General features: G+C 39.1%; 1 protein-coding gene across 2 annotated transcripts in view; it reads left to right on the plus strand.

The window, feature by feature from the left end:
• The window catches only part of MOB2 (MOB kinase activator 2), a 108,879-nt gene that overhangs the window by 42,443 nt on the left and 52,799 nt on the right, over positions 1–13,637 (plus strand). Inside the window, exon 1 of one of the 2 annotated variants that reach the window (XM_059849080.1) lies at positions 12,295–12,347. The exons of the other annotated variant lie outside the window; for it this stretch is intronic. Coding sequence (XP_059705063.1) covers positions 12,310–12,347 — 38 coding nt within the window. The 5' untranslated portion in view covers positions 12,295–12,309. Of the gene's footprint in view, positions 1–12,294; positions 12,348–13,637 lie in introns of those variants that run through there. 2 annotated transcript variants of the gene reach the window in all.

Here is a 13,637-nt window from a genome sequence, read left to right on the forward strand (position 1 = left end):
TTGTAAATCCTGTTATTTTTAGGTTGCTGCTGGACACTTTTGTAGCAATTTTAGACATGTTATAACCTTCCTGGAGTTGTGGTAGACGTGTAATTGTAGCATAGTGCAGTCTGACAACCTGGATAGGGCAGCTCTTTCTTTGGGTATGAGGAAAGATCACCTAAGTGATTTAGTGTAATTTTGAGTCAGGCAAAACAAATCAACAAAAAAAAATTCCTGTCTTCTCAAGAAGCCGGTTGGCAGTCTTTTTAAACCTTTGTTTAACAAGGAAAAATTAAGAAAAGACCTTTTAAATTGACACTGTCTATAGAGAAGGACAAAAGACAGCATAAAGATTGACACATAATTGTTTCTAATATGCTCAGTCAAGACTTACTACAATCACTTTTCCTCTGCAAGCCCTTGCTGTTCTGCTTTTGTGGGGTTTGTCAAATTTGTCATAGGAGTTTTTGGGGAGCACAATGATGGAATTAAAAAAAAAAAAAAATCCTGCAGGTAAAAGGTGAAATTTTATATAAAATATTCATGCAAGCACACAATCTGCATGCTTTCTCTATAGCAAGTTATTACTTTCTGCCTGACCTATAGTATGAATTGTCTCTATGTTGTTATGGAGTGTGCAGTAGCAGAGTTGCTGGTCCCACAGAAGGGAACTAACTGGGATTTCTATGATTGCACCAAAATATGTGAACTGGGACTGGAAAGGAATGAAAAGATGGCCTTGACAGCAAGTCTTATTCTAATGTGTGTAAATGGAAAAACCTTGTAGTATGTGGACTTGAAATTATTTTGGTCAGTAAGTTAATAAAAAGGGTGACCTGTGTTAGCAAATAATCAAGTGTTTTAGTGCTGTTTCCTAAGCCAGGTCGTGAGTCCAGTATATCAACTGCTCTTTAGGAGATGGGGGAACTGGAAGGGACAGAAAGAATAAAAGGGTTCTGGATTTAGTGTGTTTTGCAGGTACCTCAATAATAATTGATTCGGCACTTTTATCTTCCAAGGTAGAGATAAGACATCTCCCATTATGATCCTAATTATCTCATGTATATATTACAGAACTGTAGTGTATGAGGAAAACGAAATGCTGTTAATAAAAAAAGCAAAATGAAATAAAATGCTGACAACTTGCAGCAGAGCTTTGTAAGAACTGTTACGTCTGTTATAGGACCAAAACTGGTAATGCTTCATAGAAAACTGAAGAGCCTCGGGTTTTTAACCACTTATGAAGAATAAAGCTTTTCTTCACTTAAACTTCAAATGGGTGCATTTTTAAAGGTTAACAGCAGAAGTATTATAATATCCCTTTCTAACTTTCCCTGCTCCAAGCTGAGCTTTATCTTATTTTTTATCAATGTAGTGAGGGTTTTTTGTTTCTAAAACAAGCAGATAATCCATTATTGTTCTAGGATGTGGAGAGTCTGGCGATGTATATCAATGGACTGTAACTTTTCATTGAATTAGCTGTCAGAAGGAAAAAATAGGAGTGTGTTTGTGAATTATGTTCTATCCACATTTTTAAATAAGAAAGGGTGGTTGTGTGCAAGTTGACTTGTAATGGTGATGTGTGGAGTTAAAGTACGATGATTTGTCTTAATATTTGGAGTATCTGGAGAAAAGAGATGAGGGTTGGAGTGAAAGGCAGATCCAAGCTGGAGAAGCCATGCAAGTTTGCTTTGTAGCATTTCTTTATAGGCCCTTTCAGTTGTCACAAGAGCACGTGAAAACCTGAAGGATCTTTTGCTGGTGTTTGATGTGAAAGAGAGTTTCATATAAAGGTTAAATACAATCATGGAGTGAGTATGGCTGCAAATTATAGGTAAGGAGAAAGCTGGATAGGTAGGGGAAGAAATGCCAGCTCTGCTGGAGGCAGAAAGAATTCCAGTTATTAGAGGTTTCCTTCTCTCCTCACCTGGAGATGAACCCAGCAGTCTTTGCCTGGCTGCTTGTCTGGGCTAGCAGAGCAAATGCCATTGTGAAGGTGCCTGTGTGTCCTGTACAATCTGGGTGTGCAGCAGGCCTGCAGCCTTGGGCTGCTGGGTTTTCAAACTTAGCTTAGTTGACATTGCATGCTCTAAATCACCTTAATGTACATCTTTTTGGGTATGGACCGTGCAGTACATATCTAAAACCCAGGGGACAAAAAAAAATCCTTATTTATTACTCTAGTCATATCCCTTAAAACAGTGCTCTGACTATATACTTTTCAGAGTTTTGCTTATTGATCTAGAAGCAAGTTTAGGACAACCTGTACTGTGGGTTTTTTTGTGTTTTTTTTTTCTTTTGGGGTTTTTTTTGGGGGGGGATTGTTTGTTTTTTTAATTTTGCTTCTAAACATGATGGTTATAGGTGCTGATTAAGCTTTGTTTTTACTTTCAGTAAATTATGTAACTGTGGACATACAGCCAGGCATTTTTTTGCTAATCGGTCCTTTGTTTTTTGTTTTGTTAAAGTAAAGAAACGAGATTTACTCAGTGTAAGCGGATGTTAACATTTCCTGGTAGATAGGCTTGCTCTGTCTCTTTAAGCATCTGACAGAAGATGGTGTCGGCAGGAGGAGGGCATAGTGTGAAAATGGCCCATTATGAGCTACTCAAGCTACTGGAGTTTAAACTCTCACTCATCAACTCACTGTACTATTTGACCCTAAGCAATTTAATCCGTTTTTGTCCCATTCCGCTGTCTAAAGCTGGAGAATGCTCCACATTGCAGAGATGTAAATGGCCTGGCTAATGATGTGGTAATTGACCTTTGAAAATTGCATGCTAATTAGCGTAGTTGTTGCTTGTCCTGTTCGCAGCACTGCAGGCAAGACTGCTTGGATTACTGTAGCTTAGTGACTTTAAGCAAAATTAGGTGAACTTGCACTAAAAATCCAAGCAAAATAAGGAAGTGAATAACAGCAACACTAATAGGACATTAGATAAATGGTGGGTATTACAGAATAGCATGTTAGGAGAATCACCCTTCTCAATCTGCTGTACAGGCTCTCTTTTACCCATTTGATGGGAATAAAAAATTGGAGTGGGTTTAATGGTTCACTTCGACATCATTTCTCCTGGATCATGAATGTAAACTAACAACTTTGTGATTGTGACCCCAAATAGCAAGCTTTAAGCACTCAAGATTTATCTAAAATCCCCAGTGTGTAAATTGAAATTCTGTAATTAGAATTTTATTTTATGAGTATAGAAGAAATGGCTCGAGCAGGTACCCAACCCTCCTCTTGAAAATAAGGTCCCAACCTCCATGACTGTCATGTCTGTGTTTCACCCTCTGCTGTTAATGAAGCTGTGTTCTGATGGAAACAGATGGGTAGCTACAACTCGAAATGTTAAAGCAGATGACTCTACTCTAAGAATTCCTTTTAAATCTTGGAAGAAGTAAAAATGGAATCCGTAAAGAAGGGAAGTGTAATGAGTGCAGTCTTAATTAAGATACGTAGGTGGAAGAGATTTTTTGTGGGGAAAGAGTGGGCTATGAGATGTGTATCCTTAGTCATGCTTGAAGGGAAAAAAGGAATTTGATCATTATATTTGCATGTGGGCCTAAACTGATGATGGTTAAAATCTTCCAGGAACCTTTCATATGAAAGGATGTTAAAAACTGAAATGCTTTCAGGCAACTCTAACCTGTCATATGAAGTTTTTTTACTTCATTAATTTGCCATTTAGTTTTTAAAATTAAAACTGAGTCATTCCTTGGTTTTCAGCCAAAACTGGTTCTGATCTAACCTGGGTCTTCAATATTACTTACTCCCCTTAAGTCGTCCTTCATGTAGGTAAAATGGCACAGTAAAAGGGCGAGAATTCCACTGGCAGCTAAGAAATCCCACTTTTAATGTTAAATTACTCCCTCTCTTGCCAGGAGGAAGATGTTTCATTCCCAAGATAGGACTGTTTGCTTTGTTCTCCCTGATCATCTCTTGCTACTGAAGAAGTATATTGCCATGTCTCTGAAGGCATTTAAGACCAGCTTTCTAGGCTAAATGTTGTTATGATATGACACTGCATACTGGGAAGGGATACATAATGTAGGTGAGGAGTTGGGGATTGCCTTGCATTGTAGGTTTTCCCATGGTAAACTCAAGGGACTGCATGTCACTGGCAGTCAGTGAAGGCAGAAGCGTGGCCAGGCAGCAGTTGTGCTAAGTTTGGATGAAATTTAGTGGTGGGTGTACAATTTTTTATTGTATTTTTTTTTCTGTTTGAGAATGGTAGCATATAAAGTAAGAATCTTTGAGACTTTGTCTACCGTATTGCCTTGAGAGCTGAGTTCCATGCTCAGGAAGAATGTTTTGAGAAAGTCTGTGTGTGCCCACAGATGACAATGAAGGGCAGTTCCTGGGAGCTCCAATGCAGCTTCTCTCATGTGAGAGGCATTTTGAAAGGCAGGAGGCCTAGGCACTGAGGTTTGAATAGAGAGCTGAAGATTTCTGAATTATGTTACTCTTTCATTTGATGTTTGGCTTTGCATTAGTCACTTCATCCCACTAAATCCTAGACTCTGTATTTTGACTTCCCAAGTGTTTCCCTAAGTGTTGTTATTGCTGCTTTACACTTTGGGAACAGAGATACCGAAGTGGAAGATGCCAACTGGCAGATGTAGCAAATTTTTCATTCCTGACCTTAAATTGTTTAAGTATCAGGGAGTATTTTATAGCCAGCAGCTCTCTGATCCTGACAGTCCAGTAGAGTTTTACTTCACGTTCACTGCTGTTCCTGAGCAAACACAATGAAAAGGCAGCATGTGGATGGTGCCCTGTGTTGTCTTATCCTCAGTAATGGGGAGGACAGATACAGCACTGACTTTCTGATTCTGTTTCCAAGTAGTTTCCTTTTATCTGCTTCACTTTATAGCCATTTCCTCCTGGGTTTTTCCACCGTAATGACTCTAACAGTCACTGACACAGGTTGCAGGGATTGAGGGCTTTTTTCCAGAGTGCTGTTAAAATTTCCAAAAGTGCTATGTAAATGTTAGTTAATGTTCTGATGCTCTCAAATATGAGGTCCAGATTCTGACTGGGGTGAAGTGTTCCTGCCTTTCTTTGAAGGATGGATGACTGGGCTTATGCCTGGGATTTGTCTACAAAGACTTTTTGTTGAACATTTAGGATCTAGCACAAATGTGAATAACAGCAGCCAAAGTCAAATTTGGTAAGGGCTTTGTTAGGATCACCTAAAAAAGCCAGTGTTCAAATGATTTATGTTGCTGCCTTTGCCTGACACACAAAGTATTTTTCACCTAGCACTTCAGAGAAGCTGTTTCATTGTGTCCATTAATTTGAAGTACAGAATAATCTGCAAAAATAATATTGTATTTATTTCTTTTGAGACAGTCCATTTGCTTCTCACTGAAGGTAAAGCATAAAGGATGTCTGATAAGTGACTCTACAAATGAAGGATGATATTTTTTATGATCAGAATTTATTCCTGATATACTCAAGTTTCCACTTTTGTCCTCTTTCTATACCAGTCAGCAACTGATAGATTAGCTTAAGCTTCTGACTGTAGATGTTTTCCTGTAATGTATGTGTTAGTTTTATGCGTTCTTGTTGCTAATTGTGTGTGTCCCACCCCCAGTTCCCACACATAATTCCTTAGGTCAAAGCCAGCTGTATTCCATGGGTGCAGAAGTGTTCCTTTGTTGAGATTTGTCCTGCATACTGAAGTGCAGAGAGCTCATCAGTGTGTGCCTTACCACAAAGCATTTGTGCTCACTTTTGCACAGGCCCTTCTGAATTAGGCACTGCAAAAGAACAACTTACTGACTGCCAGATTTGTCCTCATTTACAGCTGTAAATGTTAAATTCCTTGAATAAATAATTTACAATACTTGGCAGTAAGCATCTGTATCAGCAGTCTGAATTTGGGATTGAAGTAAATTTCCTTACCCTTGAGTGAGAGGGGCATTCCAGAGTCCCTTCAGTGTGTCTGTGCAGTAGCAAGGGTGGTAATGGAAGAGATGAATGACTCTCTCAGGATACTGGGGAGGATGTGCAAGACCAAGCTCATGATCAAGTTTAAAAGGAGATTCAGAGTGAGGGCCTGGTACTTTTCATTTGTTTCGAGTTTAAAATATTATAGTGACTGAGCACATATTGTATACCTGTTGTACTCACCTATATATGGCATGTGATCTGTTTTATAAAACTTACATGTGTGTTAGCCAGTTGTATTTCCTGATACCTCTTGTATTTAATGATTTGTTCTGTGTTTGACCAAAATTTCAGCCTTTTTTTAGTATTTAAAGACTTTTCCTTTCTTTACTTTCTTAAGGGTTCTCTATAAAAAAAAGTTTTGCTTGTTGGATATGAGGTTTTTATATTGGAATCTGGGTACTGTTTCATTATTAACAAAACCAATCTAGCTTTAAACTCTTTTAGTTGAAAAATTGCTTGTAGCTTTTAGCACCTTAGTGTAAGACCAGTTGGCTAAATTAAAAAAAAAAGGAAAGGATAAAAGGAAAGAAGCCAGCTGTGCCATAGAAAACCTGACTATTTTTCTTTCTGCTTGTTTTGTAGGCTTCAGGGATTTCTATGTGCCTGATCGTGTTTAATTTTAGCTGAAGTCTCTTTCTCAGAAATGTCTCTCCTGTTCTCCCTCTGTGGTACTTCCACACTTCTCCTGGATTGTATCATTAGCTAAATTTTGCAGCAGAGACTTTTATACCGACTGGGACTTGTTGGGTGGAGCATGTTGGTAACTCACACAGTTCTTTCCTGTTCTTGGGCTGAAGGGGCAGTGCCTGCTCTAAATTACCTGCTCTCTGCTCTTGCCAAGAACATCAATCTTCTCTTACTATTTTTTATGTTACTTTATGAGCCTGCCTTTGAGATGGACAGAGTTTTGGGGGCTGATCTGAATGGGGGTCTTCATGCTCTACAGCCCTTTGCCAGAGTTCTATAAATACCTGTTGTCCCTGTGCCCATCTGCGTGAATCAGGGCAGCCTTCACCTCCCACTAAAGCATTTCTTTTGCCACAGCAGTTTTGTTAACCCTGTGTAAGGACCTCTCTCTAACACCAAAACTAATTATTGAATTCTGCCCAGCTGCTTCTGGTTTTAAAACCTAAAAATCATTTAAAGTAATCGTTGAGTACCGTGAAGTCCAGTAGCAAACTTCCCATTACATTAACTCTTTTGGCTGGCCCTTCCAAAGAGTGATGTCTGTGTTCCTTTGCTCCAAGCCCATCTCCCAGAAACTGCCCCAAGTGGGGAATCAAAGCAGGCAGTGTACCAGAGGTTTGTGTTTCAGACAGTTTGGCACACACTGAAAGCTTGGTCTTTCCTGTATTAAGCCATGGGCAGTTGTCCACTAAGAATGATTAGGCAAAATTTATATAAAGGCCTTGTAAAATGGTGTGTGTGTTTTCCTTTCTTTTTTTCCCCTTGTCCCCTGTCCTCTTACTTGAGACATTTTGTGTGGGTGTGTATTTTTTTCTAAATTTATAAACCCTGGCTTTTGCCCTGGTCCGGTAGAAACCACTCCCCCACCCTTTTCCGTTTCCAGGCGGATTGCTGTTCTGTTATTACAGTTCTGTAACTTTCTCCAGCACTGTCCTCCTTTGCTTATTATAAACAGCTTGCAATAACCCTTTCAGTGCTGCTGCCATTTTTGCTTTAAAGCAGGACTGCCTATTGTATTCATTATAAAAACCAAAGCAAACCAAAAATCTTCTCCTAAGAAGCAGATTAAGGACTTCTCCCCTGTTATGGCTTTCTCTTTGGTTATAGGAAATTTATTATGGCTTTCATTTGTATATCGACCATTGTAGTGTCCCCACACATGGTTATTTTCTTTCTTTTCAATACTAAGCCAAAATCTCCAGTGTAATGGGATTTCTTTACAAGTTTGTCAAAGAAATCTCTTCAGCTCTGAAGCTGAGGCAGCACTATCTTCACATGCCAAATGAATCAGAAGAATTTGGGGATAACATTTACATCTAGCTATGTCTTAGAGTCAGATTTCCTGTTCTCCTTCTCCTCTTTTACTTTTTCATTCCCTATCAGGCAACAATTGATAGTGATATGTAAGATCTCTGTTTCTCTTATATCAGTGTAAATAAAGTCTGAATTATGTAAGTCGGTAGAAGAAAAGTGAATCTAGCTGACCCACTGTTTGGTGCAGTGCTGGAAGTGTATAATCAGCCCAGAAAAGCAGCCTTAAATTTGTTTATTGTAACAGTTCAGTACTTCATTGATTATCTTGGGAATTAACTTGGACAGTCCTTAAATACAATTATGATGCAAGACAGTAGAAAACAAGGCTAAGCAGTTAGTGGGTATTTTCCAGGAGAAGGAGAGTAAATTGTTTCTTCAGTTGTCAAATAGACGAGTTCAAATAGATTTTTCAAAAGAGGACAAACAATACACCTATAAAGTAATAATAAATATACTGTACAAGCTACTTTTTAACACTTGTGAAAACCTTGGCTCTGGCAAATAGGGTACATATGGGCACTCTGTCTCCTCTCTTTCCTGACCAGATGCAGAGAACTGAGGTTGCTAGTGAATATTTCTTTTTAGATGTAGAAAGATGTTTCATTCATATGCAAAGCTCCCCCGGATGAATAATTAAGCTCTGAGTGTATTGTAAGTCTGTCCAAGTAGTGGAGGACTGGCTTTTCTCTTCTGTACTCAGCCTTTTACTTAACATGTACATTTCCTTATTAAATGGGAATTTATTTAATAGGAATTGAAATAGATCTTTTAATGATGTTTTCGAAGCTCAGAGTAGCTGGGACATGGTTGAAAATGGTAAATCATCCATGCTAATTTATGTTATCTAAGGAACTGCTCTTTGAGCTAATGTCCAGAATAACTAGGCCAAATGGTGCTGTTGAAATTCCCCTTGGAAGCAGAGCAGTAATTGGATGAATGTTTAGCCTGTGAACAAAAAAATCCATGCTAAAGTTTATGGATTCTGCTTGGGAAAGGGAATGAAAGAGAAGTGGGCTGTACAAACACTTTATTTGTCAGAAGGGATCTTAAGGAGACATAAAGATGTTTTGCCTTCTCCCATGTGCCTTCACCACAGTGAGGATGATTCAGCTTGTGTATGGTCTCTGGAATGCCTACGTGTAGGGAGAGGGAAGAGGATTTCTTTAGGTGCAGCTAATTGAAAATACTGTAGGAGATAATGTCTATAGCACATTGCCTCACCATGGAGTTGCCTATTCAGCGAGTTTATCATCTTTATGTTGACTGAAAATAAGAGGTTTTTAATCTCTGTGAAGAAAGCACATTTCTCCAGAAGACCTCTCTGAAGCAGGAATTCATTGTTTCTGAAGTGGTTGTGTTGGCAAGTAGGCTTAGCTGTGTTCCTGTGGTAAGTTCTTTTGTCCATGATAGCATTTTGGGATCCCAGCATCGATGTGGCTGACTCTGGCACTGATTGGACAGTTTATATTTAGTTGCTGGTTTCCCATAATAGTTTTCAGATGGAGATGTTAAAGAACACATACCCTTGTGCTGCTGTAATTCTGAAAGAATATAGGGGAGTGAAAAAGAAAAAAAAGGAATTGATGTCCTTCTGCAGAAGCAGATTTACAAAAAAGCCAGCATCTACTTTCAGCAGCAGAATTCTAAAATTAATTTTTAAAAAATTAGGTAGCCAGTGAAAGCAAAATGCTCAGAAAATTCATGGATAAATCACTTAAATTTTGTCTACAGAAAGGCGCTTAAAAAAAAGCTGTGGAATGGTCACTTTTTATTATTACTATTACAAAAAATATTATTCTCCAGTTTAGAATAGTCAATTGCTGTTAAGTAATAGTTATCAGACACTACCTCATGACAGCTCCCATGTTCCATATTGCTGGTGCACCTGCAATGCAAATTAGTAGATACCCAAAGAAAGCCCAGTATCATATATAATTCAATTATACTGTCAGATGTATCTTTCCAGTAAAGCTGTAAACATACCAGAGCCTGGATTTTACTCTGAGCCTGGATTTAAAGTGACCTCTCTAAAATCTCATATTCCAAGAAGAAAATTGAGTACAAGTTTTCATCTGAGATGGGTTTGCAGAGCATTTAGAAATTATCTTTATGTAGCATTTTTATTTATTAACTTCAGCTTTATTTTTTTATTTTCTAAATTATTAGCAAAATAAATCATCCTAGTTTACTATGATAAGCTTCCAAGAATGTGTCTGTGCTTTACTCAGCACTGGTGGGTAAGTAGCTGCCTGCAGGGACCTGACTTTGAGCTGTTCTGTGGCCAAAGGGAATCTTGGCCAGGTCCTGAGGGACAGTGGGGCCTGACCATAGCAACTGGAATAATTATCCCCTGCTGCCAGCCAGTACATAGGAAGGATCTTTGTAAAGCTGAGAAGAACATGATGTATCATTCTCTCCAAGAATGTATATGATAAAAACAGAGCGCTGCCACCACTGTGCTCATAATGGGTTGGACCTGTTTGGAGTCCTGGCCACTCTGCCTTATTTTGAGGAAAAAATTCTAAAGCATGCTCTAGTCTGGTTTGACTTGAGCTAGTTTGTGTCATGGTTTTACAAGACAATTTTAATTTTTTCCTACCAGCTAGAACTGGGAGTAAATCACAGAAAGGTAGATATGAGAGCCACCTGCAGAAGTCACCAGTCAGTCCCCAGCTCTGGAGCAAGATCATCTCAAAGGCCTGCAATAATGCAGACTCTGTAATCTGTTCCTGTACTTAAAACCAAATACACACACCAAGCAAAATAATCCTCACCTGCTCTGTTTATTGCTTAGTTCAAATGCCTTTGTGATGGACAGAGCAGGAAGAACATTTTGTTTTCTTTCTCTTTACCTTCTTAGAAGGTGTTGTCTTGTTTTTCTCCCTCAGTTTTCACATCTGTAAGACAGATAATCTTCTTGATGCTCTCTGGACTCCAGCTAATTCTACATCTGCCTTCAACGAGGGTGCCATGAGCACAGTGCTCCAGATTAGGCCAGATGCTGAGAACTTCTGTCCTGTAGATGCAGCATGTTTGTACAGCTCAGTCTCATTGCCTTTTTTCAGCAGGACCACATTGATTTCTTCAGCTTATTATTCAGTGTAACTCTTTTTCTCTCAACATTTGTGATCTATAGTCCCTTTATATTATTCTTGATTACACCTAACTGTATAATCTGAGGCACCTATAAAGAATTAAAGTAATTCTCCTTTTTTTTAGGCTGGTTTTCTATAACTATTAAACTACTTTAAAAAAATGCAGCTTGACAAGCATACTGTCTTTAGACATTTGAGCCCTTCAAATAAGAATAACGTTTTACTTGGGCCAGAGTTCTGTGGGATTGATTGCTTCTGCTTTTTAGGTAGTGAATATTTAATCTTTATATTTGTCTAGTGTGCACTTTTCCCATTATCCTAAAGCAGTTTCACCTGGGCCACAAGTGATGGTCCTTTCAACATCCATTGATAAAAACATTTTTTGTGTGATTTATTACTCAAGTTGCTGTTGATCTGCTCACCAGCAGTAAATGATCAACAGCTACCTGGAGTGATTTTTGCTTTGTGTGGTAGACTCAGCAGACATTGAGCTGTGCAGCTGCGTGGTTCACAGCTGTCAGGGTGAGCAGAAAGGGGAGGAAAGCAGCCTCATCAGAGACACTGCAATACTGTGATTTATGCAGGGCAGCTTGCCCCACACTGGACTGCTAGAGGATATTTTTCCCTGCAGCATTTGAGCGTGACTTTTAACCTACTGCAAGGAAAATAAACCTTTTAACCACTCATCATATGTCCCTTTGCACATGTGTAATTTCTAGCTTGATACTGGGGGGAGAAAAAAAAAGCCCAAAACAAAAATGCTGAGTATTTGTTATCTAGGGCTTCTTGTTTAGTTGCCTTGTGCTCTGAGGGTACTGCTTGAGTAATAGTTGCAGCAGGGCTGGTGAGCAGGAGGGAACAGATCTGACTGAAGCTGCTTTCAGGCTATTCAGAAGAAGAACAGCTCAATGATCAACTACAACTTTCTACAAAATTTATTCTTGCACGTGCAGGGAGAGCTTTAGGTACTTAATAAAAAACTCCTCTCAGTTTTTGCTGCTTTTCCTTAGCGGGCTCCAAGGTTTTGTGAGAGGTGTGCTGGGGAGATTTTACACCTCCAGACTCCTGTTTGGCTGCAGGCAGTTTCCTCTGGGCTTCCTGCTCAGTGGCTCTGCTGCTGGTTTCGCATTGTTCCCCACTGATGACTCAGAGAAACAGGAAAGAGATCCCCTGGTGAACAAAAAGCACAACCACCAAACAGGTGCCTGTATTCTGGTGTTGCAGAGGACAAACCACCTCATTCTGGACTTTTTCCTAAGATTCTTATCTGCAAGTATGAGACTCAGGAGGAATGGGTCATACACGCTGAACGGGTAAGAAACAGCCTGCATCCTCTTTTGAAACTTCATCATTAAAACCATGTGAAAACTTGATTTTCCTCTCTAGTGATGGGGTACATGAAATAATGGCCATGTCTTTTGTCTCAAAAAGAACAGAGGATCACAGAGTAGGAAATGTGCAGCTTATTTAGCTTTGTTTTCTTCTGCATCTTGTTAGGTTTGCTTTTACAGTGCGTGCTCTTGGTGGGGGCAGGTCAGAGTTGTCCATATGTTAAAATAAGGTGGATCTGCTCAGTAAAGCCATGAATTAGGAACTCTGTGATTCTTGAAGAAGTGCCTGTTGTAATTATTTTAAGTATTTTCCAGCTTTTGGTACAAAAAAGATCTAAACTCATTAAATGTGATGCTCCCCGGCATGGAATACAAATGACTTTAAATTTCACCAGTCTGAAAAATTAGTTTAAGTTTTTGCTACTTGGAACTATTGCTCTGAGCTACTTTACTACCTTGTGGTTTTAAAAATACTGATTTTATTTCTCTCTGATTGCTGTTACATCTTCTCAGTAACAGAGAATACACCATAACTGCAAAGGTGATTATAAACTAAATATTCCTTGTTCAAGAAATTTTATAAAAATTGAAAAGAGAGAATTTTCAGGTGAATGGGGTTTTTAAAATAATTGTGTTTGATTTTTACTAAAGCAGATTCTTCATAGGATGTAAGTTTTATTTCTGAGCACAGCTTAGCTGGTCTGAAGAGGACTTGTACTTCCACTGTGCAGTGGTGACTGCTTGCAGCTGGCAGGTGACTTGACAGATGAAGAAAGTTGTTAGTCTTGGAGTGTCACTTTACTTAGCTGCCTTTAGCCCTCTGTAGTGAGTAGGTGCTGAGATAAGTGCTGCATGGTGCAGCTCCTGAAAAGCCCAGATGTGTTTTGGATGTGCCTCAGAGTACAGGTGTGCAGACAAACCCCACAGTGCCTCAGACTCACTGTCCGTGCTGCAGCCCAGTGGCAATCTCTGCACAGGAGGGGCAGATCCCAGCCCGGATGGATAGGGAATACTTTGGCAATGTTGGTCATCTGGACTGCACTGGTTTTGCCTGCACTGGTTTGCCCAATGCAGCTTAGAAGGATCTTTTGCTTTGACAAAATATGTTTACATTTGATTTTTTAAAAATCCAAAATTTGATTTGAATTAGGTTTTCTTAATGTCAGAGTAGATGGGTGTTAACATCTTCGTGACACATCCTTAACATTTTTTTATGACTGTAATAAAAATGTCATTATCCAACTGCATACAAGATCAAACATAATTGAAAAT

This window comes from Haemorhous mexicanus, chromosome 6, assembly GCF_027477595.1.
Source record: "Haemorhous mexicanus isolate bHaeMex1 chromosome 6, bHaeMex1.pri, whole genome shotgun sequence".
Lineage (NCBI taxonomy): Eukaryota > Metazoa > Chordata > Aves > Passeriformes > Fringillidae > Haemorhous > Haemorhous mexicanus.